General features: G+C 31.4%; 2 protein-coding genes across 8 annotated transcripts; both read right to left on the bottom strand.

Annotated features, from left to right (window-relative positions):
• Positions 1-1,307: 1,307 nt before the first annotated feature.
• Positions 1,308-3,234, bottom strand: LOC105804527 (U-box domain-containing protein 9). The gene is made up of 3 exons (XM_052623584.1): positions 2,848-3,234; positions 1,674-2,431; positions 1,308-1,560 (listed from the first exon to the last, which is right to left on the bottom strand). The coding sequence occupies exons 1-3, from the start codon at positions 3,232-3,234 to the stop codon at positions 1,308-1,310; spliced, it is 1,398 nt and encodes a 465-aa protein (XP_052479544.1).
• Positions 3,235-11,778: 8,544 nt separating this feature from the next.
• LOC105804531 (pentatricopeptide repeat-containing protein At4g20770) lies at positions 11,779-16,492 on the bottom strand. 7 transcript variants are annotated; one of them, XR_008191096.1, is made up of 4 exons: positions 16,007-16,492; positions 12,835-15,841; positions 12,190-12,252; positions 11,779-12,098 (listed from the first exon to the last, which is right to left on the bottom strand). XR_008191096.1 is itself a non-coding variant. In XM_052624157.1 (2 exons), the coding sequence occupies exon 2, from the start codon at positions 15,801-15,803 to the stop codon at positions 13,482-13,484; it is 2,322 nt and encodes a 773-aa protein (XP_052480117.1). In that variant the 5' UTR covers positions 15,804-15,841; positions 16,007-16,492; the 3' UTR covers positions 12,774-13,481. The 7 variants fall into 7 exon arrangements, 1 of the variants encoding a protein (XP_052480117.1); XR_008191095.1 differs by having other exon boundaries at positions 11,779-12,252; positions 12,835-12,914; positions 13,154-15,841; XR_008191098.1 differs by lacking the exon at positions 12,190-12,252 and having other exon boundaries at positions 11,779-12,153; positions 12,835-12,914; positions 13,154-15,841.
• Positions 16,493-17,738: the final 1,246 nt, after the last annotated feature.

The raw sequence follows: 17,738 nt of genomic DNA, 5'->3' as shown, positions 1-17,738 counted from the left end.
GGAGTCATTGAAATTAATAGGGTAATTTAGTTATTTTACAATTTTAATAAGGGTAAATTAAGTGTTTTGAGAAAAGTTAATTAGATTTTCAATTCAATAAATACTTTTATTGAGATTTTATTTTGGTTGAATAACTTTTATTGAGATTAAATATAGACAATACGGGAAAAATAAAATTTTAATTAATATTATTATTTATTAGTTTTTAATCTATTTTCTATATAAAATCAGTTTTTAAGAGTTTAATCAAAATAAAGAATATTAATGTAATTAATGAATATTTTATTAAATCAATTTGTTCAAAACAATAAAGATTTACATAGACGAAAATACTAAGGGTACTAGATTCAAAACTTATTCATTGATTTTTTTTCTTGGGTTAAAGTAATACCAATTACATATGATCTATTCTTGTCACAAATCAATCCTAAGTGACATAAAAATGTAAGGCAACACAACAGTTCTTACTCTAATGAACTCCTCTCGCCATTACAAACTTTAAGATGAGTTTAACCCTATTAATGTCATTTTTCCGTACAAGACTTGGTATTTGGTTTGCTGTGAACAAATATTTTTCGATTTACGCATGTTCCATTGTCCATACATTTATGAGACCTAACATTACTATATATCAAAGAGCTATTTGGAAACTCCAATATTTTTCCTTACAAGACTTGGTATTTAGTTTGCTGAGAACAAAAATTTTTCAGTCTACGTATGCTCTATTATCCATACATTTATGAAACCTGATGTTGGAGATCACGTTGGTGCACTTGCTGGTGCGAGACAAGAAATGAGTATAGCATGGGCCATTTAGATGACAAAGAGATGAGAGATGGAATGGTTAAGGAGATTTGAAAATGATGACAAAACCATAAATGTTGTTTATATTTTCACAGATCTTGACTGGGTAAATGATCACACTTATCATAGTTTCACAAGTGGTTTTATTCTTCATCCTCAAATAAATAACTTATCATTACCCACTCCTCCACTAAAATTGAATATCCAGTGATTGCATCTATCACATTTGAAATTCTGAGTTATGAATCAAGTAAAATATCTTAACCTTCTATTATTTAAAATCTTTTGGGACAATCACGGTGCAATATTTCACAATTAGCATCCAATGCAAAATAAAGCATCTTAAGGTGGATTTATATTTAGTTCGTGATCATGTTCAAAGAAAATTCGAACAACAAACGCAACTTACACAATTTGAACCCGTCACACCTGAAGTGATAAACACCATTAACTATCAAGCCATCACATGAAGTTCTCTTTTTAAGTACAGAAAATGTATCAGTTCAATATTTGAACTCAAAGAAGACCATATTGCTGATATAAAGGGACTGACTTCCACAATTGATAGAATTTTTCTTTGCCCTTTGCTCATTTGGACCAAAATTTGCCTGATAATTGGTATATGGAAGTTCTGTATACACATGCCCTAGTTTTTTACGCTGGCAGCTGGTAACTGAGCTTGAATTTGTTTCAGAACAACAATGAAAATGTACAAGTATTGTTTCCCTATCAAGCAGCATATCAAGCTGGAAACAGCTTTATTTATTTATGCAATGATGCAACCGACCTTTAATTTCTGCAGGTGCCTTTAGACTAATCTCCTTGATTTCTTCTTCTCATCACCAAAAGAAGGTTTTTCTAACATAGACACATTAAACAGGATCTCGATGCATTTCTTTCTAGCAATTTCGGAAGCGGTATTTCTTTTGATATCAATCAAGTAATGAAAAGTATCAGGGTCCCCAAGTTCTTCAACGGCATCATTATGTGTAGATAGAACTGCAAGAACACCCAATAGCTCATCAACAAGTATACCCTCTTTGATCTTCTGTAGGATTATCTTCACTGCTCCTAATTTAGTAAACTTGTCTTGGTTCTCATATACTTTACAAAGGCTGCGTATTGCAGAGGCAGCTTCTTTTATTGCCAATGGATGTCCTACACACATTACTTCAAGTAGAGGTGCAAGAGCACCGGAACTTCCAATGATGAACTTGTTTAAGTCGAGTGCCGATAATGATACGAGAGCAGCTATAGCATTTCTCCTTGTTTCATCGGTTCCATACTTCATAGATTCAGTAAGCAAAGGGATGGCACGAGGATGTTCCCCTACGAGATGCTTATTGCGGTCATCAGTCAAAATGTTTAAAACTGTTGTGATCAAATCTTCCTGGAGCTCTGGATTTGACTCGACCTTGGTTAACGATAGCGGACTGAGCAATCTAGAGATGGCACCATTGAGCTTGGAAAAAGCTTCCCTACATGATGGTTTTGCCTTTGTCAGCATTTGAAGGTCTTTAGCAGCTTCGTTCTGATCAGGAAGTGAAGACGACAACTTTTCAAGCAACAACTCTACTAATACTCGATCCACCATAGCGCATTTTAGGTTACCATCATTCAACCAGTTCTGAAAATTGATAACATGCGGTCACCACATATGATTAAGAAGAATAAAAACCAAATTTTATATGCTAAAAAAGGCAAAATGTTGAAGCTCTATAGTTTTGGAAGTTCAACCTCATTAACAATCATGACAGAGAGTAATCTGCTTTACCTATTAACTTTAATCTCATTAACATTGGCATGGTCAAAGATCAAACAATGTAGTTCCGTTTGTAACAAAATTAGCTTTACATGCATAATGCAACTTATTATCTATAAAAGATTCTTCAATAAAGCCAAAAATTAGAACATTTACCAACAGCTTTAAAGAATGAATTACTGATAGACAAGAAACCTTATTATGCAACAAACCAACCAAAATAATAAGTTTATGCTTAAAGAAAAACCAATTTACCAATACAGAAAGGTTAAAAGACTAACCTGGCCTGAACCCAAGATCACGAGTTGCTCATCCAAGAATGCTCTATCTCCGTCACCCCTTCCAAGACCAACCGTTTGATTCAGCTTCATCTCTTTTAAAAGAGACAAGAGTCTTCTAGATTCGTTCATTATATCAATTTTGTAGGTAGCATCATCTTCAGGAATCGTTGTCACCACTCTTTCCACTACTTTCTCTAAATCTGTTTCTTCCCCTACTGCTGATGACTTTCTTTCTGCAGCCATTGAAGACGTTTCTTTTTCAGCCATTGAAGATGTTTCTTCCCCAGTTGCTGATGACGCTTGTTTTTCAGTCATTGAAGGCGTTTCTTTTTCAGCCATTGAAGTTGTTTCTGCCCCTGTTGCTGATGAGTCTCCTTTTTCAGCCATTTAAGAAGAAAAGAATAAACAGGTTCTTTTGAAATAGAAAGGAACAAGATCTTAACACCCAATGAACAGAAACGAAGATGTAAGTGCTGAAATTAGAGGGATCAAAGCTTTCTTGGCGTTCTAATAGCAAAGAGATAAATGAAAGAAAAAGATTGTAATTTGGAGTGAGTTTTCTTGGCGTTCTTCCTTTGTTAGTGAAAAGAAGAGAGCCATATATTGTGCATGTTGATACTTCAACTATATATAGAGGTGAGATACGGATTTCATGTCAAATAGGCTTATACTTGCTGACCTCTTTTGCCATCTGTCAAGCAATTCTCAAGAAATATTTTATCACTTAATTCGGTATTATCTTAATTAATTGAATTTATTTATGAAAAAAAAAAGACTAAAGAAATAAAAGAAGTTAAAATCATCAATATAATTTCATGTTATTTGATTTTAATGTTTGAGTTGTTTTTTCAATTTAAAATTTAAATTTTACTTAAGAATTTAAACTTAAATCAAATGGTATCATGTATTCTAATTAAAAATAATAATTTTGCTGTTCATATTTTGATTAAAACTAAATTAATCGATCAAACCGATTTAATTCGACTAACCAGTCGGTTAATCGATCTAATTCGATCGGAGGTCGATTAATGATTTTTTAGAAGTTCGGTTATCAGTTAATTCAGTTTGAAATCGGGTAATTAATCGAACTTAATAATTAATTATACAATTTATATGTAGTTTTAATTACATTAATTCGATCAAATGAACATTATCACTTTATTTATTTTATATATTTTACACTTGTTTTAGCCAAAATTAAAAACAAAAACATATAAATTTCGGTTAACCGATTAACTTAACCGAAATATTTCGATTCGATTAATTCTTTTTAAAAACTTCAATTTAATTAACTGTTAAAGGAATAAAAAATTATTAATTCAATTAATATTAATTCAATTCGGTTAATAAATATGCAAAACGATAAATACCACCTAAAATATAAACATGTTATTGATGGATTGGTGGTGAGAATAATTTATATACCTATATAGATAATGAAGGTCTAAAGGTTCTCCTTTTCCGACACTTGACACATCCATTATGCTCTCTCTTTACAATTTAGAAAATGGTTAATTTTAATTTTCATCTTTATAATATATTTAAATTTACTTTAATTTCTAATATAAATTGATTCTTATATTTGTATAATGTTATTAATTAATGTTGTTAGCTTTTCGATTGAAAGATTGTATAGTTATTGTGAGACTCAATTTCTGCCCGGGCCCAAATAACAAAATAAAAATAAACCCAAAAATAAAAAGTCCATTTACAAACAAGCCCAAACCAAACCCTAAGCCCAAATTAACCCAAGCCCGCCACATTAACAGTTTTGGCAGAACGGCACAGCAAACCCTAGGGCGCGCCGCATGCCTCTGCCCAATGCCCTAGCGCCACACGATCTGCTGGCCCTCCTCGCGCATGCCTCTGCCACCACCGTTGGCCTCCTCTGACACCTACAGAAAGGAGTGAATGCAAAGCAACAGAGGATTACAAAGAAGTAAAGAGCAAAAAAACAAAAAGATGAAGATAAAACGGGTGTAATACAGTTATAAAAGCCAAAGGATTCTCATTGTAACCTTTTTACGAATACACAGATATTGGAATCAAAAAACAGAAAACAAGATTTAAAAAGGTTGATTTGAATTGCTTTCTCTTCATTTTTTTCTTATCTTTTGCGTATTTATTTATTTTTATTTCTGCAAATCGATCTTAAAAATAATCAATAGCAAAAAAGAAACGAAAAGAAGCTACTTGAACCGGCCCTTAGGCCTGCCGTCGATGGTCCTCCACCGTCGTCGGACTTGGGTTCAAGGAGGGGCCAAAGCTTTTCTCTTTCCCTTTGTTTCCCCGTTCCATAGCCTCAACCTCTGAATGCGCTTCAATGAGCCAATAGTAGGCGCCCTCGCATGGCTCCGGCCACCAGGCAGTGAGGAGGCATGACGGCGGCGGGGTTCCTAACCTTGGAACCCTAGCAGAGAAAATGAGTCTCCCTTTTGTTTTATTTTTATTTTTTGTGTATTCTTTGCAAAAGAATGAAACGGCAGGAGTAAAATTTTTTGCTTTTATGGTAATTAAAACGGCGCCGTTTGAAGGCTTGGAGGGTTGCACATTATTACCCTAATGGGTATTTTGCGCAATTAGTCCTTCCAATTCTGGGGCACATTCGATGCACTTTTCTATTTACTTAATTTTGGCCACATAAGTTTTCACTTGTTCCAATCTGGTCCTGCACAAGGTGATGCGCATAAGGGATGGGAAATTCTCACAGTCAGTCCCTTATGTCCTCGGCGCTTTTCATTTCAATCCCTTTGTAACAGCTCGATTTCGACTCTAATCGGACATAGTGGTTTCGGGAACCACAAGTCCGAGTCAAAAAAATATTTTAATATTATTTTGTGTGTTTATTTTGTGTGCATTTGATTGTGTGAAATTTTCGTGTTTTAATTTTGTCGTTTAAGTGTCCGATTTAATAAAAGGGCTTAATCGCGTAAAATGAAAATTTAGGGGTTAATTATAAAAGCACCTAATTGTTGATGTCTTTTTAAATGGGAGGATTTATGATGCAATAAAACCATAAAGTAGATAGTGGGTGGCATATGACATAATTGACCTTAATATATATGTTATATATATTTATTATACTAAGGTTAATTTAGTTTATTGTTAAATTAAACATTATAATTAAAAATAAATGATGAAAAAATGAATGTTTTCATCTTTTCTTAGCTGAATGTTAAGCATGAAGAACCCAACAATGGCCTTCTAAAATTCGGCACTTTCATAGCTTGATTGAGGTTTGTTTTGTTTCGATTTTTTTATAATTTTTACGTTTTTGAGATCGTTGCTTTGTGTACTACAAGACCCATGCTTTAATTTTAGAATTTGATGGTGATTTTGAGATATGCCATTGATGAATGTTTGAGCTTTTCGATAGTTGATGATGAAATATGAAAGATGGGTGAAATATTAAAATGTTTTGTCTTTGAATTTTTAGTGAAATTGAGTAAATAGGGCTAAATTGTGAAATTCAATTTTTGGGGGACTAAAATGTGAAATAAATGAAATGTGTGGACTTGTATGAGAACCATGAATATTCGGCCCTTGTGTGGTATGGGCAAATTTTGTGTAAATTGTGTTTTATGCAATAGGAGTAAATTGCAAAAGTGTAAATATTAGGGGCAAAATAGTAATTTTCCAAATTATGTGTTTTGGACTAAATTGAATGTGTTAATAAATAAATTATCTCATTTTGAATATATTTAGATCGAGAACCAAAGAAATCGAGTTAGATCGGGAAAAGCCAAATTAGTCGAATAATCGTCCACTTGATTTTCCATCGTCCGAGGTAAGTCTATTAGAATTTAATGTTATTAAATCAGCATATATATATATATGTATATCTATTGTATATTTGATGAGCTATAATTAAAAATATATGAATTGAAATTAGTTAAGTATGAATATTATATATATGCATAAATGAAGTTCGAATATATGTAAATATATACGTATATCTATTGTATATTTGATGAGCTATAATTGAAAGTATATAAATTGAAATTAGTTAAGTATGAATGTTATATATATGCATAAATGAAGTTCGAATATGTATATATGAATATGTATAAGATCTTGAGTTTAATTAAAGGTATGGATGATATATTTATATATATAAGGTTTGAATATATATGTATATACATGTATAAGTTTTGAATGGAATTAAAAGTATGAATTCTATATTTTCATGCATATGTGTGAGGTTCGAATATATAGTTATGTGTATATATATAAGTTTTTGAAATGAATGTAAAGTATGGACTTTACATATGCATGTGTGTGGTTCGAATAGATATAAATACATATACAAATACTTGAGTTGGATTAAAAATATAATTTGTAAATGCTTGTATGCTTCGAACATGGATTACAAATTCTCTGGAGATAAAGTTGAGGTTGTGAATTATACATAAATGTTATGAACATGTGTTGCTATTAAGAAATGTACGAGGAATCATCTTTGTATCTGTGAAATTGAAATTTTCAGGCTAAGCGCCTAGCAAGCTTAATGCCGGTGAATTTTTCAGACTTTACGTCTAGCAGGCTAAGTGCCGGTGATCTGAATCAGGTTATAAACCTAGCAGGCTAAGTGTCGGTGATCCTAATCGGGCTATAAGCTTAAAGGAGTTAAGTGCTTAGTGAATATGTTAAATTAAGTGATTATATGCATTTGATATATATAAATATGTAAATGATTTTGGGTTATATAATGGATAAGTATATGAACATTTATTTATATGTATTTGATGAGCATATAAATGTTTGGATCTATGTGTTTAGTGAATAGGTACATATATATCGGTTGTTATGAAGATTGTTGAATATACATGTAGGCATTCGCACATGTGGATTAGAAGTATAAATGTGCATTTGGTTCATGAAGTTGATAAGTAAAAATATAAGCTTTTGATATATGTATTGAAAAGATCATAGAAATGCATTCGATGAAATCTAAAAGATAAGTATATTAGAAATTAGTATATGCAATTAATGATTATGTATGTAACTTGATTATAAGCATATAATGTTTATACATATGTTCGTTTATATGTATTTTAATTTGCTATAAACTTACTAAGCTATAAAACCTTACTTTGATTGTTTTTGTCCATTTGTTTTATAGATTTTGGAGTCGCGTTACTGAGCTCGGGGATCATCAAGATAGTCTATCACACTATCGACTTCTTTTGGTATTTTGTTAAGTTGATCTCGATTTTATGGCATGTATAGACTTGAGTTTGTTTTTGGTTAGTTTTGGATCATAAAATATAAATAGCCATGCGAAAATGGTTTAATTTCCATGTTGGTGATCAGTTTGGTTTAAAAAAAATGTTTTGTTCATGATCATTTTGTTTAAATTGGGTTTTATGTGTTTTCGAATGTGTGCTTTGTTTAGTAATGCCTCGTAACTCTAATCCGGGCGACGGACGCGGGTCGGGGTGTTACACCCTTGCTCCATTTCTTTTAAACTTTTAATTATGCCCCTTTATTTTATTATGATTTCAATCGCGCCCTTAACCTTTTAACACCATTTTTGTATTTTTTTAACTGTTTCTTTTATTATTTAAGATTCTCTTTTATATATTATTTTACTTTAAACTATTTTAGATTGACTTATATATTTTATTTATTTCAAATATATGTGTGCACTATCCATTTCAAATTTATATGTATTATGTAATTTAAATTGTTTCTCTTGCCATTTATTTTGAAATTCTTTATACTTGATCGTTTCCAAACCTCTTTATTTTTACTTATTTCATGTTTTTATAGATTTAATACTTTATACATTATTTTGTCTCATTATATATGCTAGTTATTTTAAATCAGTTTGTATCTTTTTCAACTACTATCTGCTTTTTTGTTTTATTTATTATCTATTTTAAGATTTGTCTTATTTTAAGCTTTTATGTGTACAGATATTATTTATTTTAAAATTTTTCATACATAATATTTTTTAAAATTTATTTTGTATATAATTGATTTTAAATTTCTTTTCCATACTATTTATTCAAAGCTCACTTATATCTTTTTAAAATTATTCTACATTTTATTTGTTCTAGTTTGTTTTATGCTACTCATTTTGAAATTGTTATATGCTACTTAATTCATTCGTCTTTAACTTTTAATACTAGTATTCAAATAATGTATGTTGAGTGTGTATTGTCATTGTGTGTACCATAATTAGTTTACTCTTATCTTCATATTATTGTCATACATTTGCGTAATTATCCATGTATCATTATTCCATATTTATTATTATATTGTTATTTCACGTCATCATATTGTAAATTAAACTCCGACATAGTTATCCAACTTAGGTTACTTTATTTTATTCCAAACAAAACAAATGCTTACCTTCAAATAGATTACCCGCTATTATTCGAAATGGAATTTTGCTAAATAAGTCAATATTTTACATTTTGGAAATTTGAGAAATTGTACCCTAACTTACTGGCTCTCGATTTTCTCGTTAAACCCAAATAGCAAAATATCCTTTTAAATTTCAAACACATAAAATTTCAAAAAATAAAGGCAATATTCTATATTTAGAAAATTCGAGAAATCGTGCCCTAACTTACTGAGCTTTGATTTTTCTCGTTGATTCTAAGTAATCGAATATCCTTTTAAAATTAAAATAAATGAGGTTTAAATAAAAAGTGAAATGCAAACTTACTCTCAAAATATGAGATGTCGGGTCCTAACTTACTGGGTGTGACATCTTGTTACTTCGAGATAAGGAGGCATTTTCTATTTTTGATTTAATTAAAGCATTTTTAAATAACACAATATAAAGAAGGATCGTATTTTTAAATTCTTTTCGAGCTTTTAATTTTCGACACAATGACACTAATTAATCAACTAGGTACCAATTTTGGGCGTATCGAGGGTGCTAACCCTTCCTCGTGGACCAAAATCGTTGTTTTAATAAAATCTAAATCGTTTATTAAAAACAACCGCTTTACGAGGTGACCCGATCACACCTCATCAAAAAAGATTGGTGGCGACTCCCATTTTCGTTTTCTTTTTCAAAATCCAAGTTGACCCGTTTTTATCAAAAAAATGGTGTCAACAGTTGTATATAATTTGAATACCCTAAGAGTTTTAGAGATTAACACGTTGCTTCCCATTTTTTTTAGGTTTGCGTCGCTTTTCTTTATATTATAAGGCAATGGTCAAATTTTAATTTTGGCCCCTAGACCATGCTGAAACTTGACATTTAATTTATATACTTTAATTTTGACATAATTTGATCCCCTACTTTTATGATATAATTAGTTAGTCTTAATAGTTAATATTGTTAACTATTTCAATCAAACTGCTTACATCAATTTTTCTTGAGAACACTATTCCAACAAAAATATTATTCTATTATGACAATTTCAAATGGTCATTTTAAGAAAAAGCCATAATCAACATTTTCAACGTCATTTTTTTTGTTACATAACTATTAAATGATTTTTTTAATTTCAAATATCGACAGAAAATCTAATAGAAGAAATTTACCAGTGGTTACAATTTAACCTAAACTTTTAATTTGAAAAGTAAAGGATTATATTTTTAAAATAAAAGTAGGTGGACTAAATTTCAAATGTACAAAATATATAAGGACTTAGATAATATTTTAACCTTCAAATTTTTACTTTATAATTTAGTACAAACAAACAATTAACCCCACACAAAGCGTCGATCGAAAATCATACTAGTTAACAATGAAAATTATGAACGAGGAAATTAATATTTTAAATATTTTTATATTTATATAAATCATTGATTTTAAATATTTTTATTTTTAATAATTCATGATTAAATTAGGTAAAATCTATGTTTTGAAATTTTGAGATTTAAAATTATTTCTTGAAAATTTATATTTTCATAGTCAAGAAGAAATTGCAATGTGTAGACATTAAGATTTTTTTTAAAATTAAGACCAAATTAATACAAATATGTGAATTTTGGGAGATAATTTTGTTATGTCAATTTTGATAACTATCGCATCATCTTTTCATTACCGAGTTAGCAGCTAAACCAAAAAGATAAACACAATTAGTTGAATGATCATTTTATAACTTTTTACAGTTGGGTGATCAAAAGAGAAACTTAAGCATATTTGAATGACATGTAATATAATTTATCCTAATATTTTAATAATAAATGGAATTTATAATTTATAAATATTTGGTAACAAATGTTTTATGATATAAAATATGAATATCTTAATAACATGAATATAAATATTTATTTAGATCCTACTTAATTTCATTTATCACTTTTAATTCTAATGTGTCATTATCTACTTTCATATATATATATATAATATATATAACTTCAAATTAAATTTTAATTGGATATTAATTATTATTAAGTCTATATAATATATTATTATAAATTAAAATTTTATTATTAAAGGAAAATGTTATAATTTATGCTCTGATTGTTTCATTGAAATGATTTTAAGAAAATTTAGGTTTGAGTTTTTAATTGGTGTAATTATTTAGTAGACAAACAATATTATTATATAACTATTATGAGTTAAATGAAAATAAAACACTGCATAAATACCAAAAAGTTTTGTAAAAATGCTATTTGACATATTCTTATAATTTTTATTTTATATTTAAATTATTGTCAAGAAATTAGATATAAATATAATTTTTAATTATGTATTAATTTAAAGATTAATAAATGATTTTCACACTTACCTAACAACTATATAAATTCAATCATATGCTCCATTTTGAACAATCAACATGAAAACTTTCAACTTCAAACATTTCAAGAATCCACATGGGAGAAATTAATTTATCAACACATCACTGCAATCATATGTCATATGCTGATTCTTATTCTTGTGAATTCTTGCTTGAAAATTTTATAATTCAGAAGCAATTGTACTGACAATGTTAAGGAAGGAAACCAGAATCATGTATCTTCAGAATAATCAGGCCTTAAGACATCTCTCTTATTCATCAGCTGATAACAGAGAAGAACTTAATTCACAAACAGCTCATGATTTAAAGAATCTACACAACAAGTTCTATGATTAACATCCACAATGCTATGAAAGCACAACGATTGATTTCACCAATCATGCCAAGAACGAATTAAGTCGCTCTATACATAGTTTAAAAGAATTAACATTCATAAACTCTGAACCCCGTTACCTTTATAATATTTTTCTCCTCTTCAATCACGCCCTTGATGTAGGCTGAGTTCATGTTTCCAGCTTGAGTAACATATGGTTCTCTCTCCTATGAAGAAAAATACACCGATGATATTCATCATGAGATACCAACAGAAAACTTCCTACAAAAAGAAACCACGCATTGGGATAACCATTACCTCCTCGTACATGTTTCTCCAAGTCCAAAACCCCTTCAGGTCAATATCAATCAAATTTCCTTTCTTGTTGGTTTCCATAAAGAAACACACCAAACGAAATGCATAATTCAGTTTAGTTTGTACAAACCCTCAACTCAAAAATGGTCATGAAGGTGCAGTTTAATTCCTTTTTGCAATTCCATCTCTTTCTATTTTCTCACCAACCAAGATGAATTTCAAAATGTGGTTAACATGTTGCATGTAAAATCAGGTCATAAACAATTTTAGGGAGATACAAATAGACAAAGCTCCTAGGTGTTTGACCAATTACATGTTTCTCCTAATTAAAAGAGTTGGGACTCAAGCTCATGCTTCCCACAAAGTTGTACCTTCTACAAAATAATTGAATATGCAAACAAAAAGACCCAAGTTTGACAGAATATTCACTGTATACCATCAATAAAGAACAAAATGCCATAATAAAATGCATGGCCAAGACTTCTACAAGATTTGAGGTTTAAGGTTCCAATCCCTTCTCCCCCTCATTAGGATTTCTCAAACCTTCCAAAACCTAAACAATTTGAAAATGTAATAAATGGATGACATAGAAGAATGTAATGTGAGGAATCAGAATAGAGAAGTTTACAAGAAAATATTAAAGGCAACCTGTGTTGCAACGAAATTATTGGTTTGACAGCATTTTGATTTCCAGCTATGCCCTTAAACCTTTTCAACTCATTCTCTTTCTGCCCACAACAGTCATGCATGTCAGCCAACACAATTGCCACCATTTCACCACAAATGACATTTCAACAGTACGTGATAATATAAAAAACCCAAACCTCAATATCACTAATAAAGGTGAAGCATAGAAAAATCCTAATGATCATTGATCAATGATCACCCCACCAGAAAAAGGAAAACAATAGGCAAAGTAATAGTTTTTAGGTATATACATGACTAGGGAAATATAGGTATTTATTACCACTTTAGAAAGGCACTACCATCCTGTGAACAACAGGGGATGGCAACATGGACTCTTTTGCGGGTTCTTGGGTGATTCGCCACTGAACCTCCACTTCAAAACTCTGCAACATTCTCCACCTTTTTACATAAATAAATAAGTTAAACAATAAGCAAACTATGGCCAAATCATTTTGGTAGCAAAGATCATTGGTTTCCCATGTCATTCTCTTGGCCTTCTATTGAGTGATTTTAGTTGCATCTTCGGCACAGCCCACAAAACCTAAATGACTGATTTCTAACATAGAGAGTAATGTAGTCAAAAGCCTCATTGACCATCCATAAATGTATCACCCAACAAATAGACATGTATCTTGCTCTTTATCTTCGGTCCAACTATAACCAGGATCCTTAACAATCTGCTTTTCACTCATCAGCTCTCTTATAACTCTTACATCATCCCATCTTCCTAAAGATGAATAGATATTGGCTAAAAGCACATAAGGGGTAGAGCTCTCAGGGTCCAGGCGAAAGAGTTCCTGTGCTGCCTGTTGAGCTAAACTGACATTACCGTGGACTCTACAAGAACTAAGCACAACTTCCCATACAATTGGATCATCTCTATATGGCATCTTTTCCATAAGGAGCTCTGCATCATGAAAATGACCAGCTCGGCTGAGACAGTCAATGATGCAAGTATAATGATCCAATTCTGGGTCAATTCCATGCTCACTCTTCATTGAGTTGAAAATTCTGAACCCCAAGTCTACTAATCCTGAGTGGCTACAAGCAGTCAAAACAGCAATAAAGGTTACAGCATCAGGTTTCGCACCTGATGCAATCATGTCTTCATATAGATGAACCGCCTCATCTCCATATCCATTCTGGGCATATCCATGTATCATCTCATTCCATGTAACGATGTTTCTGACAGGCATCATATCAAAATGCTTCCATGCCCCATCTATGTCACCACATTTACAATACATATCAACAAGAGCAGTGCCTACAAACACATCACTCTCATAACCATCTTTTACTATCTGAGAGTGGACCTGCCTACCTTGAAATAAAGAAGATAATTTCGTGCAACAGCTCAATACTGTGGCATAAGAGAACTCAGTAGGCAACATTCTACCCTGTCGCATTTGCTTAAAGAGCATGAAAGCTTCTCTGTTTAGAGAATTAAGAGTAAGACCTGCAATCATAGAATTCCAACAGACAATATCTAACTCTGGCATGGAAGAAAATATGTGCTCTGCCCTTTCTATCTTCCCACACTTTGAGTACATGCCAATCAGCCCACCAGCAACATAATTGTCAGTATGAAGAGCAGCCTTTTGCAAGGCAGCATGGACCTGTTTTCCACCCTCCAGAAAGGCCATTCCAGCACATGAGCCAAGGATAACAGTCACAGTAGTCCGATCAGGTTTTACACTTTGAAACTGCATTTCCCTAAAAAGATCTATTGCTTCTCTGTGATTCTCATTCTGGGAATAGCCAGAGATTATAGCATTCCATGAAATAACACTTGGGCATGACATGTTATCAAACATTTGACGTGCAGTTTCAACATCTCCACCCTTTATACACGCTGCAAGCATATTAATATATGTAACCTCATCAGGTTTAAAACCACTAAACTGCATTCTTTGAAAACACTCAATAGCTTTCCCACTATTTCCTTTCTGGCCATATCCAGCAATCATTATATTCCAGGAGACAACACTGGGTTTTCCCAAAGTATGGAAAACCATCTCAGCACTCTTCATAATCCCATTCTTAGCATACATATCAAGCAATGAGTTGCCCAAATAAAGATCATGTTCAAATCCAAGCTTAAATGCAAGACCATGTATTTGTTCTCCAAGTACAACATTACGTAATAATCTATCTCCACTTTCATAACAGCCAAATTCATCATACTCTCCCCCCTTTGCACAAACACTCAAAACAGCAGACAATGAAACAGAATCAATCCGAACCCCTTTCCGAGACATCATTCTAAACATCTCCAAAGCCTCAACGACCCCATCAATCCTTCCTAACCCACCCATCATTGAAGTAAAAGTAACCTCATTAGGTTCATCAATGTCTGCAAAAATTTGAACAGCTTCCCTCATAACCCCACATTTAGCATAAACAGACAATAACCCATTACAGACAAAGATATTCTTATCAAGACCAATCTTAATGACAAGACCATGACATCTCTTCCCGAGCTGCAAATCAAAAACACTTCCACAGGCACTTAAAACGCTAGCAAAAGTAATATGGGTGGGCAAAAAACCTTCCAAAACCATAAGCTTATAAACATCCAAAGCTTTTTCCTGGTGCCCATTTTTTAACATTAAACTAATCAGGTTGTTCCAGGAAACAACGTTTCTTTCAGGCATTTGTTCGAACACTTTACGGGCAAAAGTTAAGTTCCCAGTTTTGCAATAGAAACTCAAAACGGCGTTCCAGGAATAAATGTCCTTCTGAGGGGTATTGTCGAATGTACGATGAGCATATGTTGGGTCGTTGCATTTGGAATAGAGTTCAATGAGACGGTTGCATAGGAAAGTATTGGTTAAAAGGTTGGTGCGAAGAATGTAAGCATGGAGGACTTTGCCTAGCAGAAGAGATTTGTTGTCTATGCAAGTTTGCAAAAGGTTAGCTATGCCCTTCATGTTGCTTTTGCTTCCCACTTGGCTGTATTTCTTGCAGACTGGTAAACACCAATTCAAAAAACAAATGATGTTAATGATAAATTGGGTTAGTCAATTCTATTCTACCTTATCAGCTATGGGGCTCCAATAAAATGAAATCAATCATATGCACATAAGTGAAAGCCGAACATCAAACAAAGTCGAAAGGGTGTGTAGCTGTGTACCTAAAATCCAGAGTCGAGGCTCGGATGTGCAGCCCGGAGAAATGGTTTCAAATAGCGGTGGAGCAGCCGCCAGTTCGCACCACCGCTAAGAGAGCAGACAATATCTCATGACTCGAGCAGAAGAAATGTTGTAAGTGAAGTTTAGGCTGTCAAATGACCTCATTTAATTTCCTTGTCTGTCGGAAGGAGAGGGCTTTGGGTCAAGTCAATGAAGGAGGCCGGGACAGTAGTGGACTAAAGTGGTGAGAAGCTTGTTTGGCGGCGGGGTATTGTGTGTTTCATGGCCGGGGTACCGCCCGAGTTCCGAGTTTGGAGAAAAAATTTAGCCTGGTTTAAGGAATAGGGCTCGCGCTTTCATTTAAGGCTCAGGCTTGGTCTTGTCTACCCTAATTTTTTAAGTGAAGTAACCCATTTATGGTTTTTTTTTTTTTTGCGTCAATTTTTAAAAAGTTTTAAGTTGGTCGGAGTTTTCTTTTTGTTCAGTAGAGCTTAACATTTTCTTGTCATCCATTTTATTGAGTTATCTTTTTGTTTGTGGTCATTTTCTCTTACTTGTTTTAAGACTTTTGAAGTGGCGAGTTTAAAATTGGTATAATAATTATTTAATTTTTAGCGATTATATATTTTATGAATTTGGTCCTAATTTTAATAAAATCAGTAAATCTAATCCTCAACTTTTATATATTATATTAATTTAATCATAATATTTATATTGATATATTTAAAATTATTTTATATTAATATTTAGAAAAATACCTCTTCTCCCTCCCATTCTCCCCTCCCTCTCCTCCACTGTCCCTGGGGGAGGGGTAGGAGGAACAGAAATGGGAAAAGTATTTTTTTTAATTTTTAATATTAATATAATTATTTTTATTTAATATTAATATAAGATAAAGTTTTTGATATATTAACGTAAAATTATGAATAAATCGATATAATACGTAAAAATTGAGGGTTAAATTTGTTAATTTTATTAGAATTAAGATCAAATTGATAAAATATGTAATTGTTAAGGACTAAATTATAATTATACCAATTTCAAAACAGCCATGTCATCCTTCCGTCCAAGTTTTATCAGCAATTAACGGAAAAGGACGAAAAGAGATTAACCCAATAAGTTTGGTGACCAATTTAAAACTTTTTATAGTTAAGTTACAAAAAATAAAATTGACCATAGTTAGGTGACTTCTATTGTAATTTTTCCAAATTAAATCTCTACTACTATAATGTAAATATTAAAAATATTAAAATGATTAATATAAAAGCTTAATAAATAAAAGATATAAATTTATTACATATTAAATTAAAAATAACCTAAAATTACCTTGGGTTTAACTATTTATAAATATAGGTGGGGTTATACAAAAATTTAGGTCCATATTTTGGGTCGAGTCGAACTTGAGTAAATATGATTTGTAAAAAGAAAAACAAGATGTTTTATTTCTTCATAGATGGTAACAAGTTTGCTTTAGCATTGCCTCTCGTTAATTTTAAAATGTGCCTTTAGATTTATAAGTGAGGTTAAATAGACAACTTTTGAAATTAAAATTGCTTTTGAATCTAAAAGCAAAAGCAATATTTTTTTAGCTTTTGCATTTGTGAAAATAAACATTTTAATATGTATTTTATTTAATATTTGTATTGAATACATAATTATTTCATTGTTTAAATTTATTTTAAATAATTAATATTTATATATTCAAAACAAAATATACAAATAATTAACATTAAT

Source organism: Gossypium raimondii, chromosome 11 (assembly GCF_025698545.1).
Source record: "Gossypium raimondii isolate GPD5lz chromosome 11, ASM2569854v1, whole genome shotgun sequence".
Classification (NCBI taxonomy): Eukaryota; Viridiplantae; Streptophyta; class Magnoliopsida; order Malvales; family Malvaceae; genus Gossypium; species Gossypium raimondii.
The sequence above is the reverse complement of the archived record's forward strand: the minus strand, read 5'-3'. Positions and strand labels throughout refer to the sequence as shown.

What these genes read in the sequence shown, in the direction of transcription:
- LOC105804527 (XM_052623584.1), bottom strand. Translation starts at nt 3,234, where the DNA reads ATGGCTGAAAAAGGAGACTCATCAGCAACAGGGGCAGAAACAACTTCA. An exon ending in TGATCTTGGGTTCAGGCCAG is followed by an intron (nt 2,432 to 2,847) that starts GTTAGTCTTTTA and finishes ATCAATTTTCAG; the next exon opens with AACTGGTTGAATGATGGTAA. An exon ending in ATCGAGATCCTGTTTAATGT is followed by an intron (nt 1,561 to 1,673) that starts GTCTATGTTAGA and finishes AAATAAATAAAG; the next exon opens with CTGTTTCCAGCTTGATATGC.
- LOC105804531 (XM_052624157.1), bottom strand. Translation starts at nt 15,803, where the DNA reads ATGAAGGGCATAGCTAACCTTTTGCAAACTTGCATAGACAACAAATCT.